Source organism: Muntiacus reevesi, chromosome 6 (genome assembly GCF_963930625.1).
Source record: "Muntiacus reevesi chromosome 6, mMunRee1.1, whole genome shotgun sequence".
NCBI classification, from domain to species: domain Eukaryota; kingdom Metazoa; phylum Chordata; class Mammalia; order Artiodactyla; family Cervidae; genus Muntiacus; species Muntiacus reevesi.
In genome coordinates this window covers 13698837-13723529 of record NC_089254.1, presented here as the reverse complement: position 1 = coordinate 13723529, position 24693 = coordinate 13698837, and the positions used below count along the sequence as shown (strand labels likewise).

Genomic DNA, 24693 nt, shown 5'->3' with positions numbered 1-24693 from the left:
TCATAGAGAATAGGTTTGAGTGGATACTTAAGGCCTTTTCCTAAACAGTTATGTTTAAGTTAAATGAATAAACACATTTTAATGTCTTAATTATAAAAACAAAATGTGCAGAAGTCTATGATCTGCACTATCATTTGGGGAAAAAACAAAAAATATCCTATTAGGTTGGAATTAAGTGGAAAATAGTTTTCCCCTCTGGGGATTTTTAATTTATTCAGAATATTTATAATTGCCTGCTAGTGAATCCTTTGAAATGACTTTGTTGGAGATACCCTTTAACTCCAAACACACTTTTCTTGAGGGCAGGGGGGCACCGTAATTAATTTCAGGATGGGAGGAATCTTTTTACCTCTCCTTCCCATCACTCCATCACACCCCCATTCCCTCACCTCTTTCCCTGGGTAAGCTCACTGTCCTTTCAGATAGGCCAAGCATTTTGGCTTCGGCCTAGTTAGTTCAGCCTCATGAGTGGATGGGAACAACCTTAAACCTAGGTGGGGAATTAGACAGTTTTGTTAACTCAGAAAAGGAACCACCTCTGAAAGTCAGTTTCAAGCCAGTGTGCCTGGCTCTCTATAAAGAGACCCAAAAGCCATTCAGCTCAGTTGCCAAAACCAACGGCCAACAACCTTCAATACTTTTTAAAAGCCTTCACCACTTTTTAAATCATCACTCCTATCTTTTCATCACCTCAAATTCATGGAAATGTGTCTTTTCTAGACAAACATCAAATTTAATATTTGGGGGCTCTACAGTTATTTTTTAAATTTATTGTTATTTATTTATTTGGCTGCATCAGGTCTCAGTTGCAGCATGTAGGATCTAGCTCCCTGACCAGGACTGAACCCCAGCCCCCTCCACTGGGAGCATGGAGTCTCAGCCACTGAACCACCAAGAAAGTTAAGTCCCTTACCTTAAGTTATTAAATGATCTCTGTGCCCTACCTCAAAGAACAGTGATGCTCCACTGTAAATAAAATGATTACTCAAATCTATCTCTACAAAATATAAGATATATGTAACCAGCTGTGTTTCTGTCTGAGATTCCTGGGATGAAAAGTGCTCTAGATGTATCGTGATCGTTAAAGACATAGAAACAGTGAACTGCTCTCAGAGCAATTTTCACTGGACAGATGAAGAAAAGTAACAGACCAAGCACTGCAAATAAAAACTGAAATAAACCTCAACCCAAGAAAAGGACTTTTAAAAGACAGGTAGCGCATTGATTCAAAAATAATTCTAAAAAGATTCTAAAATAAAGAAGCCTTGTTTATATCAAGTTTTCACATATAATGCTAGTATCATGCTATGCGGGCTTCCCCAGTGGCTCAGCGGCCTGCAATGCAAAAAGTGCAGGAGACCCAGGTTCAATCCCTGGGTTGGGAAGATCCCTGGAGGAGGGCCTGGCAACCCACTCCAATATTTTTGCCTGGAGAATTCCACAGACAGTGGAGCCTGGCAGGCTATATATAGCCCATGGGCTTGCCACAGTCAGACACAACTGAAGTGACTGAACATGCACACATGCACATCATGCTATGAGGGTCCTTTATCTACCTGAATTCTGTGCATCCAACTGTTGAGTACAATGTCTTAATTAAATAGTTTACATATTAAAAAGATCTTAAGTTATAAATATTTTCAGGTGCAGTAACTGGTCTGAGCTTTAAGCCCAAAGGAAAGGATGTTCTACTTTTGGTACACCTACAAGTAAGCAGACTTCCAGAGGGGCCAGAGGGAGAAAGCTAAGTTAACCCTGCTATTAAAATGACCTTCTCCTAGGCCTTTCCAAGGTCTTCTCCCTGCAAACTCACAGTGGCACCATCTTTCCAGGTCATGGAAGTAGTGAATCACCCTCAGCATCAAGCGCTCCATCCAGTTAGAGGGGCCCCTGCTTCTTCAGAACTGTCTCCAAAACAAGGCTCAGCCTCACCTGTTTCTAGGCATCCCAGAGCATGTTATTGTCACTGTTTAGCCGCTCAGTCGTGTCCGACTCTTTGAGACCCCATAGACTGTCCTCCGCCAGGCTCCTCTGTCCATAGGATTTCCCAGACCAGAAGAGTGGAGAGGATTGCCGTTCCCTTCGCCAGGGAATCTTCCCATCCAAGGGATCGAACCCGCGTCTTCCGCACTGCAGGCGGATTCTTTAGGGCTGAACCACCAGGGAAGTCATGATACTCCCCCAAATTTCTGGGTTTCATGCTGAAACCCAGGAAAAAAGTGATCTGGTTGGGGGCGAGGGGAAGAGGAAGAGTTTGGATGTATAAGGAGTAACAGGAAAGGTACGAAGGGCCGTAGGAGTGGAGAGAAAGATCCGCTGAAGTGGATCGAAGGAAAGCCACGTGGTAGCCGATGGGAACCCCAGGAGAAACCAGCGTTGTCTAGCCTGGAACGCTGAGTCTGGGAAGCCTTTGCCATTTGCTCGCTGCTCCTCGCGGACACTGGGTGGCGCTCGTGGTAAAGACTTGCTCTTCTCTTAGGGTCCGCTTCCCCTCCACCCCCTCCCGCCCTTTGCAAATTTCGGCTACTAGGAGATGAAATTACTCACATTCTTCCTACGTGCCACCGCGGGGAGAGCATTTTCTGGAGAAGCTGGAAGCCGCGGGGCTGTTTCTCCAAGGCTGGGCCGGTCAGTGGGTTTAGAAAGAGGTGACAGCGTCCAGCCCGCTGATCTCCAACCTCTGGGCCTTTGTGTCAGAACCACCACAGTACCAGAGAAAGTGTCAGCCAGGATACCCAAAGCCAGTGTGCCGGGAGGGTGGGTCTGAAGCGGCAACCAGGTTTGGGGGGCCAGCGGTACAGAGTCACAAAGACAACATGGGAAATGAAATGGGACCATATCGTGGCCCCTCTTAGCGCTCCTACTCCCTCCTGCCTCCTTTAAGGAAAAGAAGGGTATCAGGGAGTGGGGTCAACCTAGCAAAGAACAGGACAAAGCAAGCAAGTCAATGCTCTGGACTCTCAGAGACACAACCCGGATTTGGAGGCCGGCAGAGGCCTTTGCAAAAGTGTCTTCCTGTCTGGCATGAAGGCCAACACTTTAGGAATTGAAACAAAGAATTAAATCCTTCCCTTCCCGCCCCCCCCCCCCAACTCCTTTTTGTCTTGTGTAAAAACTGTGGGAGAGAATGTCTTTTTTTTTTTTTTTGGTCTGAGGTGAAATTTAGCAAGGTTTAGGGTAACTTGATATTGTAACATTGTGTTGTCAACTGGATTTTGAACTTCCAAATTTTGCCCAAATTCTGCAGCTTCCAATCCATCCAAGTGGAAATCTGCCTTCTCAGCAATGTCTAAGGACACTGCTAGGAGCACTTGATTTAGCATAACCCAATTGCCCTTATTTCCCTCCACATAATAACTTTTCAATCTGTAATAAATAAAAGTACCAGGGCAAGGCTGCGGCAGTAGAGGGGAGGGGGGCGCTGTGGAAGGGGCCTGCTCCCCGAGTCACTCGCCTTTGCCAGGAGGCGCTTTGAACCGTCCCTGGCATTGCTCTGGGGAAGCGACTCGTGTAATTAGAAGGCAGGATGTGTGTAAGGTGACTCAGTGGGCGCCGACACCTTCTCCGGAGCACAGACCAGGACTGCAAGCCCGCTGCTGTTGCTCATATTCCTCCAAAGCCCTGTGGCCTCCCCAGCCTAAAGCCAGGGGGTGGACAGGGGGCTGACACCCACAGCATGGGGTGAGGCTGGGCGGCCAGCCTTGCCTCTCTTCACGGGGCATCTGTCTCAGAGAAGTCCAGGGTGCGGGGACTCGGGCTGGGCCAGGGCAAGGGGGCACTGTGGACCTGGTGACACACACCTCGCCTTCCACGGGCCCCCCCTCAGCTGAAGTTGCCCCCAGAGGGCCCAGCGACCACAGCTGTGGTTTTACGATGCCCAGACGGCAGAGGCAGGGAGTTCGTGCATGTGTGGTTGCTCCTCAGCTTTGGAGTTGCAGAGCCAGGCTGGCATCCGGCTGGCATCCGGGCACCGGGTTCCACCCCCACCCCCACCACTGGGCTCTCCTGCTAGCATGTTTTGAGCCAAAATAGTTCCCCAGTTAAACTAGGCCTAGAAACAATCAATGGAGATGTTTTCTTCTCCAACTGGGGGTGGGGGACAGGGAGGAAGCACCAATAAGAGGCCATCCACCTTGGAAGTGGAGTGAAGCTCCCAGGCTCCCCCGACCCCTGGAGGAAGATGCTGGGAGGGCCCAAATCAGGATCCAGCTCCTGTAGTGGCCTATTCGAGGGAAGAGGCAGTCGGGAGCGGTGAACTAACATTAAATTTCTAATCTCCCACCTAGATCACTGCTAGAGCAAGAATGACATGTCATGAAAAGCAAACTCTGCAACCCAAACACCAACGGTCTGATTCTTGAGCCTTTTCTCTCTTTGCATACGACCTAAGATGTTTTCGATGCAGGAAATAAAGGGACTGAGGATACAGGAACCCAGACCTGGGGAAGGAAAAAGTAGGCCCTTGGTTCTACCTCCGTGGAGCTGGGAGAGGGAAATCGATGAGCTTCACCCAACGTCCCTGAAGAGCTTTTATCTTTACTTCCCAGTGTTCTGGGCGTTCCCATTAAGTCCCTGAGGACAGGGCGCTAAGTAGGCCGTTCACTTTTGCAGGAGTCTTTGGCCACTGAACACAGAATTATAGATCCTCTATTTCAGTGGCATCAGAATAGAATAGAATATTGGACAAAATGTGGGGCTGCCTGCTCCTTTGGGGCACCAGCAATTTGGGAGTCATTAAGGTATTTGTGCTTAAGACAGTGATTTTTAAAGTCACTGCAGGCACCGGGGGTTGCAGGAACTCTTTCTGCCATTTATTGTGCACTCTTGAGTACCCTTGTCTCACCCTCTCAGAAATAAAACTCATCTCCGGCAAAGGAAGTGCTTGCTCCAGATTTGTCTGTCTTTCCCCAAATCGCAAATTTTCAACACATGTAAATTACAACTTAGCTCCCAGTACCCCACTAAAAATATTGCTCTCATCCATTTCTTCTTGCCTTTGTCCCACATCCCCACTCCCCCCTCCTCCCCCCCACTTCACTCTTAAGTGTTCCATTCCACATTCGCCCCTGGTGCAGCTGAGAAGCAAGGAGAGACTGGTCGGCCTCATCCCAAAACATGTGCACTTTCTGAGGCTGCTCATTGGAACACATTGTCTCCAGACAGTACAGAGCTGGGTGCTGGGGCTTCTGCGTCGTCTCCAGAATTCACTGAAAACAGATTGCCTGAGACACCCCTCCTTCCCCCAACAAGCAACAACTGTCTCTCTCTCTCAGTCTTCCCCCACCCCTTCGTTTTTTTTCTCCTTTTTTTTTTTTTTTTTAAGCAATGCTTTGTTGTACTAAAACTAGTTGGACGAGTTAGGGTGTTGCTGCTGCTCCGGAGGCCCTGGCCAATGGAACCCGATCCACCCCGCTGTGCGTAAGCGCGCAATTAAGGATTTAACCAAGGCTGTGCTGCGCTTCAGCCAGCAGTCAGCCAGCCGGAGACAGAGCCTCCGCGACTCCCAGCCTCCTCCTCGCCGCCGCCGCCGCCTCTCCTCCTCCTCCTCTTCCTCCTCCTCCCTCGCTCCTACAGCCATGTCAGCTTAGACCGGAGCAGCCCCACAGCCAATTCGGGCCGCCGCCGCCAGCGAGCGATGACAGGAGTGTTTGACAGAAGGGTCCCCAGCATCCGATCCGGCGACTTCCAAGCCCCGTTCCAGACGGCCGCAGCCATGCACCACCCGTCTCAGGAATCGCCAACTTTGCCCGAGTCGTCGGCTACCGATTCCGACTACTACAGCGCCCCGGGGGGAGCCCCGCACGGCTACTGCTCTCCTACCTCGGCTTCCTACGGCAAGGCGCTCAACCCTTACCAGTACCAGTACCACGGCGTGAACGGCTCCGCCGGCAGCTACCCTGCCAAAGCTTACGCCGATTACAGCTACGCCAGCCCCTACCACCAGTACGGCGGCGCCTACAACCGCGTTCCGAGCGCCACCAGCCAGCCAGGTACCGGGAGTGGGGGTGGGAGTCAGGATTCGGGAGGAGGCAGATGCGGTGGGACTTGGGGGAGCCGCGCTATCCACTGCAATGGGGGAGCACCCGGCGGAAGGGAGTGGGGGCCGGGACTTTACAAACGAGAGAGATTTCCCTCTCCAGCACTTTAGAGATTCTTAGTAGCAGCAGCCTGCGGGGAGTGTTCGGACTAGCGTCTCTTCTTGTCGGTCCCTTCAGGCGACCGCTCAGTCGCTGGATTCCCAGCTTGCCCGGAGAGCAAGCCAGCTAAACTGGAAAGGGGGTAGGGAGAAGGCTATTTGTTGGATTGGGGGCGGGGGGTGGGGGCGGTAAGCGAGCTCGGTCGGTGGGAGTCGGGATGCACGGCTGTCTCAAAGACTCCGTAGGGAACAGTCTGGGAGTAGCTGCGAGCCAGCGTGGTGTGGGTGCCCGGAGCACGCGGGGCAGGGTGGGGGCCCGCGAGCCCTAGCCCGCCCGAGGAAGAGCGCGCCGAAAGCCCTGCGGTTTATCCAAGGCATTTCCAAAAACAAAAAGCCATTTAAAGGTGGAGGAGGTTTGCTGAAGGGTCACGTTATTGGAGCAATTTTTTTTTTTCTCCATTGGGTGCCTAAAATTTGTTTCTCCTTCCCATCTCCTTTTTCAAGGCGTCTCCTTTTTCATCTGCCTTGAAACTTAGTTGGAGAGTTTGAGGGTTAGTGAGTTTGGGCGGTAAGAGAGGTATGAGGTCTCCTTGGAGAGGTTTTGCTGGTCAGGTTTGATCTCTTCCCACCAGCACATTAATAATCCTGCTAATATTAGCATCCCCTGCTGTGGCAGAATGGAGACCACAGTCCTCATCCTCCACCCTTCCTCTCCCAGGAGCTCGGCGCTCGCACACACACACACACACACACACACACACACACACACACACCCCAAGGAGAGGGTCTCCGCCCCTTTCAGAGATGGGCACTTTTGATAAGAAGGTACTTTTGTGAAAGGGGACTTGTGGCCCCAGGGCACGTTTGGAAAACACGCGTTCGGAGAGTCTTTCCGCTCCCCCCCCCCCCGCCCCAGTCTATACTACCAAGTCTGCTAAATTCGTCCAGATCTGCCGCCCCTTTCCTACGAAAACACCCCACCGCAGATTCTTTTTCAAATTGTAACTCTTGATAAACTTTACAAGATTGCCGGAGTGGGTGGGTGGGTGGATGGGGGCGGGAGGAGGAGAAGTGGGGTGTCTTCGTTCCTTTCAGTAGCTCTGTGCTTCGTGCATACATGAAAGATTTTTTTTTTTCCTTTTGGCCAAGAACTTATTAAGTCTATTTGTAAAAGAAACCAGACACATCTGTGCCCTCGCAGATCTGCAGGGAGATTATGGGGGCTGCATAATCGACCCTCTGTCTGCGGCGGCTCGGACCGCTTGCCTCTGAATTGAAGGAGCAGTTTGCTTGTGGGTCTTTGAACTTTGGAGACCTCGGTTAGCGTCTTCCCTGCCCATGCGTCTGGCCTCTGCGGGCGCCCGAACAGACGCTGACATAAGGGGGACCGCGGCCCGGGCTTCCTCGCTTGAATCCCCGGGAGAGACGGGCCCAGAACTCACCCAAGAGCCGTCGGTGAACACAAGGTGGGATTGAAAACGAATCCGGGTGAAGCAAGAACCGCTGCAAGCGCTAAATCCCGGACGCCGAGAGGGGAGTTTTGCTGTGCCAGACGCTCTGCAAAAACCCAGGAGAACCTGAATAAACAGAGAAGGGAATTAATCAGGCTACCTGGACTTTTCCATGATGGGGGGGGGGGGGTGTCCTCCCGTGAAGTAAAGGTGGTGAGATGGGGGAAAGAGAGTGAAAGCTGCGTGCTAAGAATTTCGAGGACAGTATTCGCAACTTCTGCAAAAGGGTCATTGTCTGCCAACGAGTTCTAACCGGGTCTGTTTTGATTATTTAGAGAAAGAAGTGGCCGAGCCCGAGGTGAGGATGGTGAACGGCAAACCAAAGAAAGTTCGTAAACCCAGGACTATTTATTCCAGCTTTCAGCTGGCCGCGTTACAGAGAAGGTTTCAGAAGACTCAGTACCTCGCCCTGCCCGAACGCGCCGAACTGGCCGCCTCGCTGGGACTGACGCAAACACAGGTAAATCCGGCCGCGGCCTGGGCCAGAGCCCCGCCTGGGCTGCAAGCCCGGCGGACCTCGCGGTTCGGTCCCGGCGGGCTGGAGCCGACTCATCAGGGCCCGCGAGAAACTCACAGACAGACAGACACTGACCCCGCGCCCTCCCCTCTAGAAGTCAGGCCGGGTGCCGTCGCCGTGCGTGGTGGGGACGGCAGCGAGACGTCGTTCATCCCCAGAAGCAGCACCCCGCCCTTCGAGGCTACGGGGGCTGAGGGGCCAGTTCCCTAGATTGGGAACAAGGGGAGGGTTGTCTCGAGGACACCCTCGCAGCTTTAAGAAATTGTCTAGTGCTCCGCACAATGCAGAGCAGCTGGGGTGAGCAGGGCCCCGTCCCCGCGCGGGGGTCTCAGGCCGCGCGCTGGGGGCCGGAAGCAGCGGGTCACGCCCAGCGCCTGCGGCCGGTCCGAGGTGGGGGGCGCTGTGGCTCGGGGAAGTCTGCCCTGGAGGGTCCCCTTCACTCCCACCGCAACCCCACGGTGGCCTACGGAAGAATAAAGAATGTCCTCGAAGACGAGCAGGAGTGAGAGGAAAAGGAGGCGGTCGGGCAACCGGGAGACCACTCCTTGGTCCCCCTCCTACCTCGCGAGGACGCGCCCCTGGCGCAGCGCGCTCAAGCGGTTGTTTTGGAGACGTTCGTGGCGCCGCATTGCGTGCGTCCCGCGCTGGGTTACACGTGCGCGCTCGCCGGCGCGGACGCTCGCTCCCCCTCCCCCGGCCCCAACCAAAGACCGAAGCCTGGGGGTCCTGCCCCAGCGGCGGCCCTTCTGGGACCCATGATCCAGGCTGTGCCCCCGGGTCCAGCCCCTTGACCATAGGCCGCCAGCTGCTGGGGGACACCAGGGTGCGGCCTCCTGGGGGCCGAATTAAGCCCCAGGTCGCCGCCCTGGGGGAGGCGCGGGGGCAAGCACCTGAGCGTCCCGGTAACGTGTGCCTTTGTTCCCCCCCACCCCCACCCAGGTGAAAATCTGGTTTCAGAACAAAAGATCCAAGATCAAGAAGATCATGAAAAACGGGGAGATGCCCCCGGAGCATAGCCCCAGCTCCAGCGACCCTATGGCGTGTAACTCGCCGCAGTCTCCAGCGGTGTGGGAGCCCCAGGGCTCGTCCCGCTCGCTCAGCCACCACCCTCATGCCCACCCTCCGACCTCCAACCAGTCCCCCGCGTCCAGCTACCTGGAGAACTCGGCTTCCTGGTACCCGAGCGCAGCCAGCTCAATCAATTCCCACCTGCCGCCGCCCGGCTCCTTACAGCACCCGCTGGCGCTGGCCTCCGGGACACTCTATTAGACCAGCCGCTTTCTCTTGCTCTCTTTTTTGGGACTACTGTGTTTTTGCTGTTTTAGAAAATCAACCTTTTTTTAAAAAAAGGAATTCATATGGGAAAGTTTGGAAAAACGGAAACAAACAAAAAAATTCATGTGTAAAGCTTTTTTTTTTTTTTTTTTGCATGTAAGTTATTGCATTTCAAAGGACCCGTCCCCCCTTTTTTTACAGACGAACATTTTTGCGCAACTGTGGACACTATCAATGGTGCCTTGAAATCTATGACCTCAACTTTTCAAAAGACTTTTTTCAATGTTATTTTAACCATGTAAATAAGTGTAGATAGAAGAATTAAGCTGTATATTCTGGATAAATAAAATTATTTCGACCATGAAAGCAAAATGTTTCTGAAAGATACTCCATATGCCCCCCTTACAATGGGCTAGTGATGTTTTGTGCAGGCTATTAAAGGAAGACAAACTGTAGAGATCCAACAAGGCAAAAAGGAAAACAGAAAGTGGGGATGCATGGATACAGAACTGTAGATGTGTGTATGTTGGATGCTACTTTATATGTCTATATACATATGTGGCCTGTTTAGAGTACTGCCATATAATATATATTAAGGTGATTTTTGGCCTAACCACAAAAGCGTTTAGATAATTTTAAGTTTAACCCCAAATTGTTTCAGGTAGAAAGTAATGCTGACATCTAAATACAGCCCTCCTTCTGTGTGTGTGAGTAAGAAAGAAGCAGAAATCCCTCAATAACCACTCTGAATTCTAAGCTCAAAGCAATTATGGAGGAGACTGCCCCCCCCCCACCTCCATCAGCCTCTGTGTATTGCCAGAGCAATTAGACAAATTACACTCCCTTCAAAGGGAGCTTCCAGAGATGAGAAAATGAAAAAAAGAAAAATTCCCCTCCTATTACATTTTTTTTTTAAACTGAAATCTTTGCAGTGTGGCAAATGGTAGTGCCTTGGACTCCCTAATGTATGATTATAAATTTATCTGAGCTCTTTCACAAGAGGAAAGGATCACGGGACTTGCAAACAGTGATGGACCTAAATCAGTCGGCCAAGCAGGGCATGTGGGGAGGGGCCGGGAGGTGGTGATGGGGGGCGGGGGTTGGGGGGGGCGGTTTCTTTCGGCCAGGAAAGGGAATTGTGAGGTGGACGAAAGGAGGAAAGCATTGTGGCACCAGGTTGATTTTCCTTCGTGTGAGATAGATAATACTCCAAACATAAGTTTATTTCCTTCATCCTCTTTACCACTGGTTTTTTCAGGAAGGAGCACTCCCCGCTTTGCTTTTACATAAAACAGTGGCAAAGCAGCTTCCAATCGGTGGGAAGTTGAATCTGTTTGCAGGGATTTCTCTTTTGTGAAGGCTTCTCCGGGGCGGAGAGGCTGGACGTGCAGCAACCCTGGCCTCTGTCCCGTCCTTCTCCCCGCACCTCTGCACAGAGACGTCAGCAGTGTGACCACAGAGAGCCACGGCTCGGGTCTAGAGTTGCGCTCTCAGGCCAGAACTCTAGGTGTCTTTTTCTGACTGTCCCTTAGTCCGCCTGATTCTGTTTCCTTGGGACACCAAGGGAAATCATTTGTTGGAAATTACAAGCTGCATGAGTTATATTTTACAGCTAGGAAGTCAGCAGTAATAAATTTGACAAAAGAGTCTTCTTGGGGGTGGGGAGTGGAGATTAGAACGTAAAAAATTACATCCTGTCATCTGAGGATTTCTGAGAAGGTTTTTCCAGGGCTGGGAGACTAGACCTGAAAAGGCACGCTGTGTGCCCGGAGGGGAATTTACCTGTGTGTTCTTTCGCCTCTTTCTCTCTTTCCTCTGCTCGTCTCCTTCCTTCTCTTCCCCTTTCCTTTCTAACCTGCCAGTTTGGAAAGGCCTAGAGGGGGGTTCGAAGGTTTGCGTGTCTTGAAGGGACACCCTGCCTGGCTCCAAGGCGGCTCGTGGGCCGTGGCCAGGGCTGTGGACCACCCCCTCCTCGCCCACCCCCGAAGCGGTCCCCTTTTTGAAGTTGCCTCCGCCTTCGATACCCTCCAGCTCGTCTTTCTCGGAAGAAGGTCCGGGTGGTCACGCGCTTGGGGGAAAGCCGTGCGGAACCCACTTTGTTTTCTGCGTTGGCAGAGAATAGGAGGATGAGGGGAAAGGTAGAGGGCTCTGTTTCCTGCTTTTCATTCTTGGCTTGTAAGACTTTCCGGAGTTTCCATTACACCGAAAGCCAGCGTTTTCTATCTGGCGGATCCGGCTGGGATCCCGCGCCCGGGCGCGGCTGTCGAGTGCCAGCTTCCCCAGCGCGGGCGCCCCTCGCCACCCCGGGGTGCGTGCTCGGGAAGGTTGGAGGGGGTGGACCCGCTGGTGGCCGGAGTGGGCAAGCATGTGCCCGGAGCACACTCTTTACTTTTCTACACGTGGAGAGGGCAGATATTTTTCCAGGCGTCCCCCGTCATCTCCCCTTCTCCTTTCCTGGCCTTGAAAAGGGGATCCCTTCACTACCACCACCGCCCCCCCTCGTCCGTTGTGGTCAAGCAGAGGCAAGGGTGAGTTCGGACTCTTCCCGGAAAGAAGAGGGAAGCTCTTCTTTACTGACCACCCCGCCACCCCCAGCCCTGACACTGCTTGTCGTTAAGGACATCGGAGCCTCGTTGCGATGCGGGCGGGCGGAGCGCTGAGCGGACAGACTTGGTTTCAGGATTCCTTCCCTTGTGCTAACCTCACTTCTTCCACTCGCAATGGCCTCTTCTCTCGCGCGGTTTTTTTTTTTTTTTTTTTTTTAACTTGGTCTAGGAGTCGTGGACAAAAATATTCTGGCAAACCAGTCTGCAGCGGGTTTTCCCTGGCACCGCGGGGATTCTCCCTGGGGAATTTAACTCCCTGCAGTCCTGCGCCCAAGGATATAAAAATAACAGATCCTCAGCAAAGACTAAAAATATCTATGTGATGTTCCCTTTCCTCCCACCCTCCCGCCTTCCCTCCATTGTTTATTCCTATATCTACTGTAAACGGGTACCACTCCCCGCCGATATGGTTCCCAAATGCCCGACCCCACTCTCCTGACCTCTGCCTGCCCCTTCCGGTCTCCACTTGCCTAGCTGTCAATCTACTGCTCCCGAGATGTCAAGCTCACCCCCATATTTCACTTTCTTTCGCGTGGGCTTCTTCACCGCGCCCCCGTACTCCCAAGCCCCTGTCCCCATCTTCAGACCTCCTCACAAAGCCCGGGAGGCCGAGGGCATGCTGCTGGCACGGCTGTATGACTCTTTGGTGCCCCGTCCTCCTCCCGGGCCCTCCTGTAAAAGATGAGATAAATTGGCCTTTGTTTGAGGCTCGTGTTGGACTGGGCGGATTTCTGCCCTCTTCCCCCCCCCTTTTTCCTGGCGGCCACCTCCTTGTGGAACAGGGGGCGGCCGGGGGAGCTGAGAGAAGCCGCATTCCTGTGGGTGCCAGGCGGCTCCAGTGCTGAGCCGCAGGGCCTAAGACACACACACAGGAACCCGCAGGCCTCGTTGCCCTTGATCTCGCTCGCTCGCTCGCCCTCCCGGTGGGGCACCCACCCGAGAGCCCGTCCACCCACACTCGGATCCACCCAGGTCTCGGCCTCGGGCAGCAGCGTGTTGACCTGCACACCAACACACGCACACACCCCCTTCCGACGACAGAGGCGCAGGCCAGGCCAGGCCAGGCTCTCCCCGCCCATGCCCATCCTCTCTCTCCCGCCCCTTCTCCCACAATCCCAGACGCGCCGGCTGGCCTCCTTTGGCTTCTTTGATCCCACCGGACGCCCCACGGCTCGCGGCGTCCTGGCCGCGCCGTCCTGGGAGTCGCCCACAGCGCGCCAAGGCCGGGCGGCGCTCGCCTCCTCGCAGCGCGCCCTGCAGCTTCCTCTGGCCTCGACACCGTTCGGTCTCCGGAGCTCTCCAGCCCCGAGCGCGAGGGACGTCTCCTGGAACCCTGCCCCTTGCCCGTCTCCTGCCCCCTCCCCAGCGCTTCTTTTATTCGAAGAGAGGGACCTTTAGGGCGACCCAACCACCACCCCCTCCCCGCCCCATCCCGCAACCCCGGGATGGCGCGCCTCCCCCTGGCCACTGGGACGTCTCCAACCCGGAGCGCTCCAGCCCTCCCCGGAGGCACGCCCTGAGGGCAGACGCCCTCCGGCACCTCTGGGAAGCGCGCCACGCCGGCGGATCCGCCTGCGGTCACCCCTCTCCTCCGCCCAGAAGCACCCCCTCCCACAGCAGCTGGGCGGAGGCTTCAGCCTCGGGGGAGGTTGGGGAGGGGGCGCTGCGGCTTGCTCCCGCCCTCCGCGCTCTCCCAGGTTGCCTGCGAGTGTTGCACACTGTACGTGGTTTTTTCAGAGTCACAGCGAACTCTGGGCCTCGAAAACAGCCCCAATAGCGGTAGCACATGTGGGATTGGCTAAATATTTTTCTACGCAGTCCGATCTCCCACCCCCGCCCCATCCGTTTTCTTTTGCATCTGACAAGCTTTCGGTTCCCCGGTGGTACAGGGCAGAAAGTACACGGAGTGTCGACTGCGGAGGGGCGGGGGTGGGGGGGGAGACTTCCCTTTCAATCATCCAGGCTTGTCGGCTGTAATGTAATAACCTGTTTTATAGGTCGAGCTCTAACCGTAAAGATAGGAACCGAGGGAATGTACATGAATCTCTCTTTAAAAGAGAAGAGAGTCCCGATTTGCAGCAATTAAGTGTTTTTGCTCTTTTGTTCGCTGGGACTTCGGTATTTACTTCTGCTTTATGGGGACCCGAAGGAGTCTCTGCCAAAAGCGCACGTATTTTTGAGTCTGTTCCACATCCTAAACCAAGATTTATATAAAATCGTGAAATACCACATATTACGACCTTTCGCCACAGGAAGGGGAAAATAGTGACTTCATAACATCATTACACACACACACACACAAAGTTTCAGTAAGAATTCTCTGTCAAACCACCACGCACAGTCTAGTGTATTTTTTTTAAGAAGCAGGTGAAGGTGAAAGGCGGTAAACAGTCCAAGCTACGATTTAAAGTTTTTTTTTTTTTTCATTGCAAAGGCGAGAAGACAGAAATCTGCCCCTGGAAGCTCGTTGTCATTCAAGGACTATTTCTGCCGTTTGCCATTTGCAAGGTGGGAGAAGAGGGCGGGGCAAGAGGCAGGATATGGACTCAACTTTCATCTGTAAGCAGGGGTCACTAAACAGGGGACATTTCATTATTGCCCTTAAATTCACAGGAGCTAAGGAAGCCTGCTTGCCACCCCTGCAGGGTGGCCCTGGCTGGGGAGCTCCAGGGTTTGCTAGGTGGTGGGAGGAGAATCATCACACATTGTCCTAGAGGCTGGAAAAGATGCCCAGGAAATTCTCAATTCTCATGGTGGGAAAAATGAGCTACTGGTAGTGTACCAGATTTCGGCCTCCCTGACCAGGACCTCCCCACTAGGAACCAGAGCTGGAATCCAGAAATTTCCGCCTGGGCAGGGTTTACCTTCCTGAAGGCAGCAGCTGGAACCCCGAGTCTGCTTTCACTATGGAACCAGCACAGTGTTCCAGTGTCTCTCCAGACTCTCTTGCTATAATTCTCCAAATCTCTCTCTCCTCTGTCCCTCCACAGTTTAAGGAGACTGACCTTGCTCTTTAGCAACCATATCTGGGGGCAGGGACAGTTCTTTATCAAAAACACCAGACTTTCTGGAATACAGAAGTACATCAGTGACTGGTAGCAAAAGAAGCATCTGGACTGGTTGACATGAGAAGGGGTGGGTTAATTAATAAAAGTTAATGATAGGATTAAAGCCAATAGCCAGCCAAGGTGAGTAGAGGAGAGGGCTTCCCATCCGGCTTTATTTAATTAGCAGCAATTAATACATTTTCTGCTGATATCCTTTAGGACTCTCAGTGACTTGTTTTCAGTGAAAGAGAATGGAGATGAAGCTCAGGAACACTTACAAACACCCAGGGCATTTTGCTCTGATGACAGGAGAGATTGAAAATTCATTTAAGAAAATGTTCATAAACAAATGACAGGCACTTTCTGAGGCTGCCTTGGTGGAAACAATGATGAAACTGACAAATGTTCTTTGGTTGGGGGAGGGGCACCTTTTTTTAAAGGACGATAATGCTTTAGGAGAGAGAGGGGGGAAAGACAGGTTTAAAAAGAAAGAAAGAAAAAGAATTATTTCAGACACTAGGCAGCAGCAGATGTAGAAGCCCTTGCAAACACATCAGCCCTCCACATATTGAAGATTTGGACACGTAATGCTTCAGACCACTGATTTGCTATTTTCTTAATTCCCGCTCTTCTTTTTCCATATGAATCAAACAGTCTTTTGTCCTTCAGGGTTTGATTTGATCGCTACTGTTCACATTTCACTTTTGTATTTTCCTCTTCCTATACCATTACTCATTGAGTGCCCTGTGAAATTACAATCGTACATTTTCAACTCAGCAACCCATTTGCAGTACAAAAATAGGGTCTAAATAATGGCTGAATTAGCCCTACTGGACAGTTTCAGATGTAACACTCTGTAATAATTATATTGCAGGCTGGATTAGGATGCTATTATCATAATCTGGACGTTTACAATTATCTGTAATTTGCAAAGATGCGCCAGGTCTTGATTACAGCAGTTTTTTTTTTTTTTTTTTTTGTATCACGCTAACCATCACTAAACAGTGACAGTAATAACAGCTAATTTTGCTGGCAATATAAGAGGTGCTGGGGTGTGCAAACAATTTCACACCTGGATGTGCTCACTCAACCAAGAATATAGAGAAAGAGCTTCTGCCCTGAGACTCAGAAAAATATTCTCCTCTGCTTCTGTTCAGTATAGATTTCTAGACCCTGATCATTGCTTAAGAGGGATTCACTGGGGGTAAGTTTTTATTTCTTGCGTACTACAAGACACAGCTCATATTTCTATTCTCACACAAAGCTGTATGTATTGCTGTTGTGATTTGTTATGGACTGCAACTTTGCTCTAGAGATGGTTTTCATTTCTGACCTTTGGTTCCACTTTAACAGTAAAAGGGTTGTGGTTCTGGTGAGTACAATGATTTGGGTGAGAATGGGATCCTTAAGAAGTCAATCTGTCTCTCTTGCTTTCTGTGCTGTTGATATTTGGTGCAGCTTGTGACTGGAAGCTAGGACGTGCACCAGGTTTCTGTAAGGTATGAAGGGAAGTCTGCTAGAGGTTCCAGGCTGAAATAGACTTTGAAACATTGTTACTCAAAACGAGTCCTAGACAAATCCATGGAGGTCTTACACCGTGGTGATGGTTTTAAGTTTGGGGGCGTTGAGTGTGCAAACAGAGGGACAAATGCCCCTTTAGCATCACAGGTATGCGGACATTAGTAAAGGCAGGTGTAGTCTGAATCTTTCTGACTCTATAGCCCCTTTGACGCCTTCCTGTATTGGGGAGAAAGTTTCCGGAATAACTGGCCTCCAAAACCACTTGAGGGCTACTTTCCAGTGTCTTTGCCTCAAGCTGGGGGCGGGGGAGGGGGGAAGGCGTGGGATGCTGACCCGGAGAGCTGTGGCCTGAGAGGCCCCGATGCCGAAACCTTGGGATTGGAGGGGCACGATTGGCCGAGACGCAGAGTCGAGCTGCGGAGCCAGGGAACCCGTTTGATTTAGCGACTTGCCAAGGGAGACTGTCGCAGATGCGGTGCAGTTCTATCTGTAGATGACGCTGTTTCCTGACCCTGTAGATGCTGGAAGCAGCTGGAGACTTTACGGGTAGGAGCCTGAGAAATTTTTGTTTCCCTCACCTCAGCACAGAAACAGAAAGGCCTTTCTCCGGAGGAACGTTTGTGCTAAATTATGTCAGAAAATAAATGAGATGCTTATTGGCACTGAGAAGAAATTTCCCCCCTTCTCTCTCACTCTTCGCAACTATTGTTCCTTTTTTTTTTTTTTCAACTTAAAAAATATTGTCAGAACGAGGCTCTAGAACTCGAACTCTTGGAAGTTCCAACGTGGGGAGGCGTAGTAGGCACTGAGACTTCACCCACGCCCCTCCTACCTATCCCCCTCTGGGGAATCAGTTTACTATGGGGTCAATACCTTCTAAAAAGTGAAAATGATTAACCCTTGCAGTTCAGAGGACCAGAGGAAGCCCATCTCCAATGCCAGTTCCTGGGAGGATCCCTTGATAGAACTTCCTGTTTCATTAAACGTGTATTAAGAGATAGAAAGATCCACACTGGAGCATCATGGTAACATCTTCAATGTGTTAAAATGCATTTTCTGGGTTTCAGAATTCCATGCACTCTCAGTGGTTTGGCATGTGTCTGGTGATTTTTTTTTTTTAAACAAAAATCAGTGTTGGTTTCGATGTATGGTAGCTTTCTCGCTAACGTAATTTGAATAATTCAGCAAAGCCCCACTACCAGCTGTACTTCTGCATCCTCTTCCATTCTTTTCAGCATTATAATTTTGGTTAATTTTCAATTTTAGGTCCTACGTCTCTGCAATTTGTGTATGAATAACAGAATAATTTCCCTCTTTTGTTTCGCCTTTCCTGTTCCTGAATCTAAATAAAGATGGCTTTTTAGTATTAAAAGTGGAAGAAAATTACAGGTAATTATCTTTGACGGTAAAAACGCTGTAATCAGCGGGCTACATGAAAAATTACTCTAATTATGGCTGCATTTAAGAGAATGGAAAAAAACCTTCTTGTGGATAAAAACCTTAAATTGTCCCCAATGTCTGCTTCAAATTGGATGGCACTGCAGCTGGAGGCTTTGTTCAGAATTGATCCTGGGGAGCTACGAACCCAAAGTTTCACAGTAGGAAGGGGGAAAAAAGAAAAGAAAACATTTTTCCTAATGTAACAATACGAATGCTAGAAAATGACAAGACTGATCGGTTTTAAACCATTCTGAAGACTGACTGAGCGTGGAAGTTGCTCAACAAAAAAAGGAACGGGTATATTGGTAAGTAGTCTTTGCTTTGTGTCTAATTATAGTGACTGTCCTTTTGCACGACTGTATGTCGCTGTCATTATATGGAGCACTCTGAGTATCTCTATTGACTTCTGATAAATGGCTCAGTGGTTTCAAGGTTCATAATTTGAAGGATGCCCAGGTCTGTAGCCATTAATTCTCGCAGTATGGGGCTTCCTGCTTGCATGACGAAAGGACTTTTCATTTTCATTATTTCTGTGCTTTCTACAAGATCAGAAGGAAGGATGTATTTCATCCAGGATTGTGTGTTTTCCTATCTAGTTAGCTTGTAAAGGGTTGTAAACGTGAAGTAGTCATAATTGTGCATTTAGTTTCTGTTTTTTTCCCTCTGATTCTTTCCTTTTTTTGTTTGTTTAAAAAAAAAGCTGCTTCCAAACAAAGACAAATACAGCTGTATTATTTTGGCTGAGGAAAGGGAAAGGAGAATACTCAGTTTCAGCACTGGAAACTACTGGGTGTCTAGAGGTTAACCTGGGGTTAGATCATTCTAATGATTCTTAAAAATAGGTAAATGTGTAGAAACTACAATAAAATAGAATATATAAAGGAAGTTGAGAAAACATCTATAGTTAATGTTAAAGTACTGCAGACAAAGGTTAGTGCTGCAAACTGATATCTTTGCAGGCACTTGATGTTTATATATAGGGTTTCCCATATTAGGAAATAGGAATTCTTATAAGAGTGATAGAAAATATACTGGGGAGGGGGGTGCAGAGGAAGAAGGGGGTGGTAAGACAGAGACACACACAAAGAGAAATATACAGGACACTCTCAGCGTTTTGTGGCTTTTACTCCATATATGAAAGAAGACAAAAACATACAAAGTATATGTACAACTAAAATTCAACAATATATACAGAAATGTTTCTTGATATAAATGTCCCTATTAGCTTAGTGAATGCCACCAATTCACCTAGTAAAGATATCAAAGCAATAGAATGGTGATTTTGGTTGTTTCCTCTGTCTTTCCTGATTCCAGTTCAGGGTTTGGGGGTAGGGGTGGAGGGAAAGTGGTTTTGTTTTGTTTAAATCATCATTCTTGCTCATTGCATTTTGATAAAACATGCAGCATTCCTTTCCCGGCAATGTTCTAATCTTACAGCCGAATTTTCCTTTTTCTTTAGAGAAGGGCTGTTAAGTCAGGGTTTCTTTTTCTTTTCTGTCTTTTCTTTTCTTTCTTTCTTTTTTTTTTTTTTTTTGTCAGTCTGGGATTGTAAATAAAAATGCAGGAGTCCAAACTGCTTCTTTTTCATCATGTAATGTCTCAAGCTCATTAAACAAGTAAAAACGCTGCCATGTTTGCACAGATTCTTCTGGTGGGGGAAAATGTCTGCTTTAAAAAGTCGTTTTGATGGATACTCCCAAAGAGAAACAGAGGCTCAGAGCCTGGATCCCAAGGGGTGAGGGAAAATATCCTTACAGTGAGAGGCTTCAGGAGCACTGGCCTAGAAACCAGTCTCTCTCTCTCTCTTTCTCCTTCTCTCTCTAAGATTCAAAATCAATTACTGAGGCTGCTCAAGGGAAAAGGTAGATGGGGAAAGGAATTTAAAAAAGAAAAGTGGGAAGGGAGGCAAAAAAAAAAAAAAAGGAGGAGTGTGAGAGAGAGACCGAGGGGATGGGAGAGAAGAGAGAAGGGAACAAGCGCCCAGACAGTCTGGCCACACATAAAGAGTTCTCCCGAGCCTGCTCCTTCGGCTCGGTTTGGCAGATGCAAGCAGGTCCCGGATCCTCCTTGCCTTGTTCAGACGTCTCCCTAGGGTATCTTTTGCCCTCGGATAACTCACATCATCTGCGGTCTCTGCATCGTGTCCTGGTGTGGCGAGGAGTACCAGTGCGAGTAGCCTGGCATGTAGCTGTTGGGCGGCATGGTGACGCCCTTGGCCGAGGCGGAAACGTCCCACACCGGAGGCAGCGCCGGCGAGCGCGGCGACAGCGCCGCGGAGCCCGGGAGAGGGTCGCTCTCGTGCGGGTTACTGCCCTGCTTCAGCAGCTTCTTAAACTTGGAGCGTTTGTTCTGAAACCATATCTTCACCTAGAAAGAAACGTAGCAGCGATCGTTAGGCCCGAAAAACACCGAACCGGTGCCTAGAGTGAAAAAAAAGACATCCCGCAAACGCCAAGCGCTCAAGACCCCGCCTTCCTCCACCTCTTTCTAGCCGCTCCCCTCTCCCCGCCACTCCACCCCACCCCACCCTACCCCCGCCGATTACTTGGTATCTCGTCCGGATACCTAAAGTCATTGTAACTCCTCAGTTAGATGGAAGCCTAGGTTTGAAACAACAGCATAAGTAAGAATAAAACTAGAATAAAGGCCAAGGAGACAGCCAGGTTCAAACTCTAAAGGAGGATTTTTACACAGTGAATTTTTCAGATTAATGCTAACTGGATGCACTTCCTCTAATAGTCTGGATGTGCCCTGAGCAAATGACTAAGAACAGATTAAAACCCAAATGCATTGACTATACATACATAGGCGTACATTGCATATGCCACCCACTGTACATGGAGCACCTTTCTTCTGACATAATCCTGCAGCGATGAGGGACTGTGCCCCATTCATTCCCTACTTGGTATGTTGTTCAAATTGCGGTCATGATTGTTAGGGCAGGCACTAAAAGTCAAAGGGCTCCTGAGTATTAAATGTGAACCAGGAGTCTAGGACGGGAGCATATGCAAGCTAACATCCCAGACCTACGTTATGTGAAGAAGGACCTTCTATGGTACAGCTTCGTTTACCTTTAAAATTACTTAGCCTTAGGAGTCTGCTTTTCCAAAAGGAGTACAAGTTACTGAATAGCAGGAATCCCTTCATCTCAAATCCCAAATATTTCCAGTGGCAACATGGCGAGAGAAAGCAGGCTGAATTGAAAAGAAAGAGCTTAAGGAGCATCTGTGCTGAGACGTTCAGTCTCGGTCTCAGCACACAGTCTCAGAAACCTGATGTCCCCTTGCTGAAGAGCATCCATTTCAGATGAGGCCTACCACCCCATGCAGCCAAGTTAATCAACAGGGACAAAAACCTCAGGTGTCTGCAGCCTGGCTCTATGACAAGGATCCTAATATACCTACCTAAAACCTCTTCCTGTGAAGTCTAAAATGCCCCACACGTCTTTCAAATTAGTAAGACCGGAGAACTTCAGCAACTGTACTTAACCAAGGCTTCGTTCCTCTTCATCTCCGGCTCTGCCATTATGCCCAAATTCTGTGATCCAGGGAGGTACCTTAGCCTGCACCAGCCAGTCAACCAGGATGATTTAACCAACTGAACTGAGGACAATTTTCAGACAGACTCACCTCATCCATCCTAGGATGAACAGTTTTCACCTTGGTCACTTTACCAAATCCTATTGGAACCTGTGCATGTCTGGCTAACCCATCCTTTTCACTTCATAACTCTTTCAATGTGAATGAGTTGAAATCCTCATTAAGTACCAGAGCCCACAAAAGGATCCTAAAGAAACACGGGTCTTATACAGCCCTCCTGGTCTGAACATCTTTTTCTCTTTCTGCTACTTGTTTGCTCTCTTTTGTGTTGTTCTACTGGAATAGGACTCGATTAAATAATGAGTTTGATCACCGAAGGACACTAGACTGGGGTGGGGTCGCTGAGGGTCGGGGGGAGGATGTGCAAATCCAATCCAGTATTCAATACCAGGTCATTTATTCCAAACTGTGTTGTCCCAGAAAAGCGCATAACTGGAGCAAAGGCATTTGTCATTAAGCTCCTTCCATCTTTGGTTGACTAGGCCAAGAATTCCTCCTGATGAGCTCCCTGCCCGATCTGCAAGTGAGGGTCAGCATTTCAGGGCTTCTCTGGAATTACCTGTGTTTGTGTCAGTCCTAAGGAAGCTGCCAGTTCAGCTCTCTCGGGAAGGGCCAGGTACTGAGTCTGCTGAAAGCGATGGTTTAAAGCCTGGAGCTGCAGGCTGGAATAAATGGTCCGAGGCTTCCGAATCTTTTTCCCTTTTCCATTGAACCTGATTTCCCCGTTTTCAATCACTGTGGTTTTTTGTTGATCTGCAAGCAAAGGATACAGAGGAATGATCACCCGTGAGGCTACTGCTGCAGTCTCCCCGAGCTTGGCCTGGCCTGTGCCCAGACTCTTCAAATCCATGAACAGTTTTCTTGAAGCGTCCCCAAGCCACCCTGACCTCTCTGGGTTCCCAGGGCCCGGGTACTCCCGGCGGCTGCAAAAGCTACTTTCAGACCCTGACTCTGGCTCTAATCGTGTGCGGTGGTTGGGTGCAGGGAGCGCCCTGGGCCGAGAGGCAAACAGCCTAGCTCCGCCGCAGCGGAGGCGGCGCCGGCCGCTCCCCGGGGTGCGCGGCGCCGCGGGGCGGCTGCTCTCGCCGCCGAGGAGCAGGGCCCCCTCGGTCTGGCTTTACAGTGCCTTCAGGTGTACTTGAGCCGCCCTGGTGATTTTGCGGCCAGTTGGCTTGATGTCACTAGCTCGAAGCCCGGTGCATCAAGATACCTCGGTGTGTTCGAAAATGAGTCTGCGGAGAGGGACCAAAACCCAAACAAAACACCACCCGAGGCTCAGATCAGCACCGCAGCGGGTTGAGCCTCACGCGGCAACTTTGTCTCCCATGAGTGCTGAGCCCCGGGCTTCACTTCCACGAACAAAGGAGTAGCCAGCAGCTATCAAAAACCCGAGGGAGGGGGCCCCGGAAGGGGTGGGGGTGGGAGACACCTCAAAGTCCGCGGGAGAGAGCCCAATTCTCAGCAGCTTAACCAGAGCCGGAGGCCGTGCCAGCTTCCCCCCGGGTCACCGAAGCGCACCCGGCGCCCCACGCAAAGTAGGCCACCGGCTGCCCCGATTAGGTGGTGGAGCCAAACACGCTCCCCAGTTCTAGCCCAGAAATGTCCCCGGTCCTGCCAATCGTGGGTCAAAACCCGGAGGGGACGAGAGAGGCAAAAGGGCGCACAGCCCCTGCGGGCTGCCGAGCGCAGTGCGGGCCAACTGGTCCGGCGAAGCCTGCGCCGACTCGGAGGCGCGGCCCGAGCGACGCGCCGGAGACGAGCGAGCAAGGCGGGTCGAGCCGCAGGGAAGCCTAGGGTCCGGGGCGGCGCGGAGGGGCCCGGCCGGGCGAGGCCGGCAGGCAGGCGCCAGGCAAGCGGGCGCGCACCAGGCCCGGCCGGGGGCGCGCCGGGCCGCCTGGGGGAGGGGGCCGGCGGAGGCCCGGGCATGGAGGAAGTGAGCGGGGCGGGCGGGGTGGGGGGCAGCCGGGAGGCGGGAGAAGCGAGCTGCCCCAGCGGCCTCTCACCTGTGTCGTCCCCTCGCGTCTGGGCGGCCGCGCTGCCGCTGTGGTAGGACTGGAGGTAAGGGCTGTGCTGCGGATGGCTCACGTAGGGGTAGGCGGCGAGCGAGCGGTGGTTGTAGGAGCCGCCGCCGCCCGACGCGTAGGGCGAGCCGTGGTGGTGGTGCTGGTGGTGGTGGTGGTGCGAGCCGGCCGCCGCCGCCGCCGCCGCCGCCGAGTGCAGGCAGTGCAGAGGGTAGTGCGCGCCTGCCATGGCCGGGGAGCTCTGCTGGGAGTGCGGCGGCGGCGGCGGCGGCGGCGGCTGCTGCGGCGGCGGCGGCTGCTGCTGCTGCTGCTGCTGCTGCTGCTGCCCGAACTCCATGAAGGCGGATTTGGACGAGTCCTGGCCTTCCAAGCCGTCAGCCATCGTAGTCATGGTCATCATCAAAACTTTGGGGGCTGGAGAAAGCCTTCTCCCGGGTTTCCTCCACCCTCCCCCACTTGGCTCGCGCCGCTCTCCCCTCTGCAGCCACCTTAGCTCTTGGGATCCTTGCAAAAAAAAAAAAAAAAAAAAAAATTAAAAAAAAATTTTTTTTTAAAAGAGAGGGGGTGGAGGTGGTTCTCCCTCTCCCTCGCTCTTCTCTAATATATATATTTTTAATATAAAGAGATATAGTGAGCGGGGCCTTGTTAACTCAAAGGGAGGAGGAAGGGGGAGGGATGGGAGAGGAGAGGGGGGAGGGGGGACTCTGCTCTCCCCCCCTTCGTTTCCCCCCTTGGCTTTTTGGGGGCTGGTGCAGTTTAAGGCAGAGATTTTAAGGTGGATTCTGCGAAAGTTGCGCGTCTGCTTTCAGACTTGATGCAGACGCCACGAGTCGAATGGTTTGTCTCCAAAGGGCAGCGCCTCCCCATTGGTCAGTCGCCCCCTGACGTCACAGGCGCACGGCTTCCACTGGTGTGCGCGCCGCTCGCCGAGTTCTTCGCCTACCTTCGGCAACTCCAATCCCTGCCCCGAGCTGCAGCCGGGGGCCGCGCGGCTCCGAGCACGGGGCCTCCGAGGAGGGA

The 24693-nt window shown here is 51.4% G+C and overlaps 2 protein-coding genes across 2 annotated transcripts; one reads left to right on the top strand and one right to left on the bottom strand.

Annotated features, from left to right (window-relative positions):
• Positions 1 to 5487: 5487 nt before the first annotated feature.
• DLX5 (distal-less homeobox 5) lies at positions 5488 to 9815 on the top strand. The gene is made up of 3 exons (XM_065939239.1): positions 5488 to 5990; positions 7923 to 8107; positions 9104 to 9815. Exons 1-3 carry the CDS (start codon positions 5636 to 5638, stop codon positions 9431 to 9433), a joined length of 870 nt encoding a protein of 289 aa, XP_065795311.1. The 5' UTR covers positions 5488 to 5635; the 3' UTR covers positions 9434 to 9815.
• A 9718-nt stretch (positions 9816 to 19533) lies between these two features.
• On the bottom strand, positions 19534 to 24154 carry DLX6 (distal-less homeobox 6). The gene is made up of 3 exons (XM_065939268.1): positions 23656 to 24154; positions 22212 to 22405; positions 19534 to 20420 (listed from the first exon to the last, which is right to left on the bottom strand). Exons 1-3 carry the CDS (start codon positions 24071 to 24073, stop codon positions 20169 to 20171), a joined length of 864 nt encoding a protein of 287 aa, XP_065795340.1. The 5' UTR covers positions 24074 to 24154; the 3' UTR covers positions 19534 to 20168.
• Between the last annotated feature and the right edge of the window lie 539 nt (positions 24155 to 24693).

What these genes read in the sequence shown, in the direction of transcription:
- DLX5 (XM_065939239.1), top strand. Translation starts at nt 5,636, where the DNA reads ATGACAGGAGTGTTTGACAGAAGGGTCCCCAGCATCCGATCCGGCGAC. An exon ending in GAGCGCCACCAGCCAGCCAG is followed by an intron (nt 5,991 to 7,922) that starts GTACCGGGAGTG and finishes TTGATTATTTAG; the next exon opens with AGAAAGAAGTGGCCGAGCCC. An exon ending in TGGGACTGACGCAAACACAG is followed by an intron (nt 8,108 to 9,103) that starts GTAAATCCGGCC and finishes ACCCCCACCCAG; the next exon opens with GTGAAAATCTGGTTTCAGAA.
- DLX6 (XM_065939268.1), bottom strand. Translation starts at nt 24,073, where the DNA reads ATGATGACCATGACTACGATGGCTGACGGCTTGGAAGGCCAGGACTCG. An exon ending in GACGCGAGGGGACGACACAG is followed by an intron (nt 22,406 to 23,655) that starts GTGAGAGGCCGC and finishes CTTTGCTTGCAG; the next exon opens with ATCAACAAAAAACCACAGTG. An exon ending in TAGGACTGACACAAACACAG is followed by an intron (nt 20,421 to 22,211) that starts GTAATTCCAGAG and finishes GTTTCTTTCTAG; the next exon opens with GTGAAGATATGGTTTCAGAA.